Consider the following 7500-nt stretch of genomic DNA (forward strand, 5'->3'; position numbering starts at 1 on the left):
GAAACAATGACATTGGTGAGATGAAGTTAACTTTTAGAGATTAGAGAAATGTTCTGATGAACTTGGCTACTTCTGGTGTGTGTGTAAATGTGTGTGTGTGTGTGTGTGTGTGTGTGGGTGTGTTTGGGGGGGGGGGGGGGGGGGGGTAGAGAGGGGATTAGAAACAGAAGAAGCAGAACAAAAGACAGGCAGAGAGAACAGAGAAAATAATCCAAAAGAACACAGAAAGAGGAGTATGAACAACAACTCAATGGAGACATGAACAAGACAAGAACCTTTTAGCCATTTTATCCCAATTATTCATAGTCTACCTGCGTTCAATTCATATTATTATTATTATTATTATTATTTGTGTTCATGGAAAAGAACTACAAGTTCAGAAAGGCATTGCTGTATACATTCCGCCCTTGCAGCGTATATAGACCATATGGTACCGCTACCGCGCCACACCACTCACACACAGCTGAACTCGTTAGCTCCGTCTCCACGACACCCAGTGCTGCGGTTCAAACCCATCAAGAGAGCACACACACACACACACACACACACACGTATGCAGGCGCACACACGGACGCACACACCCACAATCACACACACACACCCACAGGCACTCACGCACACACAGAAGCACACATGAACACATACACACACGAGCGCACACACACACACACACACACACACACACACATAAGCACACACACCCACATGCATACACACGCACAAAACCAATCACTATGTTAACGGTTGAGTCAGTGCATATGCCTTTGTACTCGTGTGTGTGTGTGTGTGTGTGTGTGTGTGTGTGTGTGTGTGTGTGTGTGGTTCTGTCCTTGCATACATGAAGTCAGCGATGTTCCTCCTGCAGCAGCTGATGAAAGCGGTAAATAAATAAATAAATAAGACAGTGTCTGGGCCCGGGCGGTTGATGATGCTGGTTGCATGTTTGAAGTGGTTGGCCTGATAGAAGCATCAGAGCATTGTACTGCCTGGCCCTGTAATCCTCTCTTGGTTTGAGAGTACAAAATAAAAACAAAGGAGATGCTCTCAGATGCATGTTGGTGTTAAAGAAAACACAAACCAACAACAGAAACAGCATAAATGTTCAAATATAATTAGGATGGATTTAAAAATATTAGAACTCAATGGAGGTTCAAGGAAGCATTGTTTGAAGCGGGCAAAATGAAAACAACTAAATTATTAACATTTTTATGGCGAAAAAAAATTGACTTGGTGAATGCAGGTAATAGATTTTGCATGAGAATCCAAAATAATAATAAACACTGAAATGTGTTTATGTTTCAAAATGGCAACTCAGGATTAAACTGATTCTGTTTGTGTCTTTAAATCGATAGATAGATAGATAGATAGATAGATAGATAGATAGATAGATAGATAGATAGATAGATAGATAGATAGATAGATAGATAGATAGATAGATAGATCGAAACAGTGAATAAAAACATTACAGATCTTTAAGAATAATAAAACAAATCCCATGCAGTCTATTAGTGTGTTCACACACACACACACACACACACACACACACACACACACACACACACACACACACACACACACACACACACACACACACACACACACACACACACACACACTCCTGTAGGAGTCAGGAGTTTATTATTAAACACATAATGGTTGAAGAGAGACTCTGCAATATTTTTTCGGCTGCGTCTGAGCTCCCAGATAATTACACCGCTGAAATATAAATCACTGACTAGAGAAACAAATTCATCTGTCTGCATCCACAATAAAAAAAAAAGTACACAAAGGCAAAAAGATGACTCCAAATCAAAGTTAAAATAATATATCTGGTCCTGGAACTGCAGTGCTCAGTTGTATTTCCATTCCTCTGGCCTGGGAGCTATCCAAGGTTCTGCCGCCGCTAGTCTCTTACTGCACACCGTTGGGTTGAGGCTGCGGTACGCCCTAACCACCAGAAAGCTAACAGTCCAGCAGGAACAATCAATCAATATCCCACAAAATTAAACTTCAATCTTACAGAAACGCTCCTGTTCCGCAGTTTTAATGAAAACGAGCCAAATGAGATTACACTATAATTAGGAATATATCAGTAATAGACTACTTTTTTTTTTCCTGCTCTGCATGGCTTCAACGGCTTCAATTGCTGTTGAATTAGTAAAATGCTTCAGGAGAAAATTGAGGGGGGAAAAATTGATTTGCTAAATTACACAGCATATATTTGGTTTGCTTTTCTGCACTGTATTATAATGTGAACGTATTGCTGTTCACTTAGGCATACATTAAACGCAACAAAAATCATGGAAAAGGAGAAAAGGAGAGATGACCTGTGCTATTATTCAGGTTGAACAAAGTAACCCTGAACGGTCATGGACCAGCAGGACAGAGTGACACACGCTGCCCAACAACAACACTTGAACCTTAAAGCAATCACCATGAAACAGACGTGAGTCAATAAGGACAACAGTCAAAGATAATGAAGAAGAAAGCCAGAAAGGGAGAAAATTAGAAATAGCAAAGAGGTAAAAAAAAAGACTGACAAAGAGAGCGAGAGAGAAAGAGAGAGAGAGAGAGAGAGAGAGAGAGAGAGAGAGAGAGAGAGAGAGAGAGAGAGAGAGAGAGAGAGAGAGAGAGAGAGAGAGAAGCCATCTGGTGGACAAGGTTTTTTTTCTCTCCCCTTTCCAGTCTATTCTACGGAAATACAGAAAAAAAAAAGAGAGAAAGAGAGAGAAGGTGTAATAAAGGAAAGAGAGAGAGAGAAGGAGGGAGAGAGAGAGATGAAAGGAAATGTTTCACTATTTCTATTCGGTCTCTATGTTTGTGCACAGCCCTGAAAATGAGTTTAAGGTCTACGTTATATAAAGTCCATACAGAGATCTCTCATGAATATCATAATATAGTTCAAAAGTTAATCAGGTATCGTCCTATGGCTTGACTATATGGGGTGTTTTATCGAAACAAAATAAATGATTAAAAGATGTATTCGAGGAACAGAAAAAACCTGCCCCCACTTATACACGGTGCAAAGCAATGCATACAGGATGACAAAATAAACCAAATGGAAACTTTTTTTAATTTCATCTGAATGGAAATTCAGTTTTAAAGGATTTTTTAGGATGTTATGCATTTATTATTTTCTAGTAATTGTTAGCAGCCAAAACAAATGAAGATGAGCAATCACAGCATTCCACAAATTCTGCCATGCTTAATGCAAACATGTGATCTGTAGAAATACTAACGCATTCTATTTTACTAATATGTTTTTTTTTCCCGTTCAACAAGCATTTGCATAGAATACCTGAACGTACAGAACATGGTGTGTGTGTGTGTGTGTGTGTGTGTGTGTGTGTGTGTGTGTGTGTGTGTGTGTGAATTATCACCATGTCTCACAGAGACCAGCTGGTGCGTGCAGAGCATTTCTGCACACACGTTGTGTGCATGTGTGTTCCTCTAAGAGATTCTGTGTGTGTGTGTGTGCGTGTGTGTGTGCATGCGTGTGTGCGTAGCTGGCGAACGGGCTGTGTGGTGGTCTGGGCCGTCCCGTAAAGGTGATGTGTGGCAGCTATTTGCTGCCTGGACGCGGCAGGTTAGCTGTTCCAGCCGGCTCATATATTATGTGCAGGCTAACCCCAGCCTTATCATATTTTATATAGCCGCAATAACAAACTGAGGAGAGGAACGGGGCTGCCTGCCACCGCACATGCTGCCGCCAGTAAAAAAAAAATAGCACTAAACACAAGAAGAGAAAAGGCAGAAGACGAGCCTCTCACACACTAAACCCCACACACACACACACACACACATGGTAGTGTTCACACACACGCACACACACACACACACACAAACACACAGCGTAACGTCACACACACACACACACACACTAATAGCAATGTTCACACACGCACTGACAGACACAAACACACAGCAATGTTCACAAACGCGCGCACACACACACACACACACACACACACCAATGTTCTCACACAAACACACACATACAAACTCACACACACAGCAATGTTAAAACACACGCGAACACAAACATACACACACACACACACACACACACACACACACACACACACACACACACACACACACACCAACAGCAACATTCACACACACACACACACACACACACAGACATGCAAACATAAACGCAAAAATTCACTGGCACCCCGCTAAACAAAAAAAAAAGCGAATTGACAGAATGACGCAGTGTCAGCCGACTGCCTTTACAGAAAACAAACAGAGAGAAACACAACGTGGAGACGAGGAGACCAGAGAGTTCATGGGAACGCCTGCCAGCGTCCAACCGGCAGCCAGCTCGACACCAGCCACTCCAGCGCCAGCCAGGAGTCATTCGCTTCTATTGTCTAATTCAGTACTGAGCCGGCATCTGTCCCTACCCTGCTGCCTAGACACACACACACACACACACACACGCGCGCAAACACAGACATACACATGCATGCAAACACACACACACACACACATGCGCCCAAACACATGCCAAATGCACACATGCGCACGCACGCACACTCATGTTTGCACATGCGCACACATCAGCGCACACACACACACACACACACAGACACACACTCAAACACACCCAAACATGTCTACTAAAACACAGACAGAAATGGGGAAAGACCCATGCATTTAATAAATCCTTTCTATAAGAGTGCAGTGTGAATATGTCTATGTTTGTGTGTGTTTGTGTGTTTGTGTGTGTGTGTGTGTGTGTGTGTACCACCTGATGATTTTTTGCATCAAGTTTATTTAACATTAAAGTAGTCAATACTAACACGAAAAAAACGTTAGCCCTTCGTGTTGTAAACGCACAATTTTTTACAAAGCACACAATGTCAAGCAGGGAACCCTAACAAACACGACAGTCACGGCAAAACAACAAAATCTGCCGCCTCTTAACAAAGAGAGCAGGGGGAAAAAGTTACACAATTTCCATCCGTTCCGTGGGACACAGGAGGGGAACAGAAACACAACGCCAGCGGGACACAGGAAGACACACAACCATTAGGAGGGAGAGGGAGAGAGCGATGTAGAGAGCGATGTAGAGAGAGAGAGAGAGAGAGAGAGAGAGAGAGAGAGAGAGAGAGAGAGAGAGAGAGAGAGAGAGCGAGAGCGAGAGCGAGAGAGGAAGTGAGGGAGCGTTCCATACCTGGGGCAGATAGAGGAAGGCAGGGGGACACTGCAGCGAGTGGGGCAGCATCCCGGAGCCCGAGAGCAGGACGCAGCCGGAGTTAGCCATGGAGCAAAGCATGTGGAGACGAGACGTCTTACTCATAGAGACCACCGCGCTGGCTCTCTCTCTCTCTCTCTCTCTCTCTTCCTGTGACTCACTCACTACTTCTCTCTCTCTTTCTCTCTCTCTCTGTCCTCCACTTCACCGGAGTGCTCTTGTCGGTTCGGCTCTGAGTTCACTTCAGTGAATGAGATGAGGGACTCTCCTCTCTCTCTCTCAAACACACATCCCTCCGCTAGACTTCCGCGAGGCGACACACTGAACGCAAAAGGCGTGCACGCACACAAACACACACGCGCCGGCGTGCGCAGCGGGGGAGTCGGGATCCAACGCCACGGGAAAATTGAGCAAGGCAAAAGAAGAAGGGAAAAAAAAAGGCTGCTTCTTCTCCGCACGTCTGACACAACTGCGTGTGTGCGCGTCTGTGTGTGTGTGTGTGTGTTTCTGCGTGTGTGGGTCTGCCTGGATGCCTGCGCAGGAATGGGGCAAGCGAGAAGTGTATTTGGCCTAATATGTCTCCACTCTATTCTCTCCTTTTTCTGTATAACTGGCTTTACTTCTCTCTCTGTGTCTGTGTGTATCTCTCTCTCTCTCTCTCTCTCTCTCTCTCTCTCTGTGTCTGCGCTCTCCTCTGCCTCTCTCAGCTGTTTACTTGGAGGAGGAACGGAGAGGGCTTGAGCACGCGTGTGTGTGGCCGGGGGAGGGGAAGGGAAGGCGAGGGGAGGGGAGGAGGCAGGGGAGGAGGGGACGGAGGGAGGGAGGGGAGGTGGGCGTCGGCTTGGGAGGGGAGGATGGGAGGGGTGGTCGGCTGTACAAGCTCACAGGATTTCAGGACGAGAGAGAGAGAGAGAGAGAGCGAGAGAGCGAGAGAGAGAGAGAGAGAGAGAGAGAGAGAGAGAGAGAGAGAGAGAGAGAGAGAGAGAGAGAGAGAAGGGAGTGGAAAGAAAAGGGGGAGGTCCATTGGGGGGGTGAAGCGTGATGATTGGAGGAGAGGAGAAGAGGGGGCGTGGGGAAGGTGAGATGGGGCGGAGGAGGGGGGAGGGAAAGGGGGAGGGAAGTCTCAGGGGGGGGGGGGGGGGTATACTGACATCAAATGGGAGAGCGTCTGTGATGCGGGCGAGAGACAGTGAGAGACAAAGAACGAGGGCGCGCAAGTCTGTGTGTGTTTTAGTGTGAGTGTAAATGCGGTTGATTGTCTGCGTGAGCAGGGTTTGTGTGCGTGTGTGAGTGTGCGTGCGTGCGTGGGTGTGTGTGTGTACATAATATGAAAGCAAAGAGATGTGGGTTATCTGGCAGCAGGCTAAATAACAAAACTTCCCCAAAGGAGAAATATACATATTTATAGACGGTATAATTGCATTTACTGAGAAAATCACCCCGAAAAACAAGCGGTAGAACCGGCGTCTCACCAGTGAACGCAGCAGTCTGTCTTTATGTCGTATAGAAACGTAAAGATGCAGCGCATCGATTTATTTTTTTATTCACTTAATCCATTATTAATTTTGTAAATCAGTTTAGCTGTGGGTAATACCGGATTCCAATGGACCTGATTTCCTCAGAATAAACAAAGAAAGTTAAACTTGCTGCTCGAGTTTTTTTTTCTGTTGGTTTGCAGTGTTTTGCTTTGTTTTTTATTCGCTCAGAAATTACAGTCCTGTGCGGTTTGTAAACAATGTGCACTAAATAAATCTCTGATTTTAGGGGAGAGGAGGAGAGAGGAGGGGGAAAAATACAGAACGCTGTAATTGCATGATGGAAACAAATTAAAAACAAAGGGAAATCATTTAATTTCATTTGGAAGCTATTAGTGACAGAAACTGTTATTCTGTGCACTTAACGCCTTGCACCAAATAAAAAACACATCAAAGAACTGATGCAAACGGCTTGATTTGATTTAATGCTGTGGAGCATTGGTGAAAAGGGATGTATTTCTATAGAAAGTGTAACGTTCCCCGCAAATATGAGCTAATGGCTGAATAATGAGATACAGCATACATGCACACAGGAACATGCTCAAACACACACACACACACACACACACACACACACACACACACACACACACACACACACACACACACACACACACACACACACACACACACACACACACACACCCCTCATGGTTTGCTGGTACTCAGAAGACTTGCAATAAAAAGGAAAGGAGAAAAAAGAAACTTACAGCAGGGATTTCATGTTCTCCCCTCCCTCCTCCCCCCTCCCTCCTCCCTCCC

At 45.0% G+C, this 7500-nt stretch overlaps 1 protein-coding gene across 5 annotated transcripts in view; it reads right to left on the bottom strand.

Moving 5' to 3' along the window:
* rbfox3a (RNA binding fox-1 homolog 3a) overlaps positions 1-7500 on the bottom strand; it is a 375680-nt gene that overhangs the window by 94379 nt on the left and 273801 nt on the right. Inside the window, exon 1 of one of the 5 annotated variants that reach the window (XM_030340390.1) lies at positions 5183-5957. The exons of the other annotated variants lie outside the window; for them this stretch is intronic. Within the exon in view, the coding sequence (XP_030196250.1) occupies positions 5183-5308 (126 nt within the window). The 5' untranslated portion in view covers positions 5309-5957. Of the gene's footprint in view, positions 1-5182; positions 5958-7500 lie in introns of those variants that run through there. 5 annotated transcript variants of the gene reach the window in all.

Source organism: Gadus morhua, chromosome 18, assembly GCF_902167405.1.
Source record: "Gadus morhua chromosome 18, gadMor3.0, whole genome shotgun sequence".
Lineage (NCBI taxonomy): Eukaryota > Metazoa > Chordata > Actinopteri > Gadiformes > Gadidae > Gadus > Gadus morhua.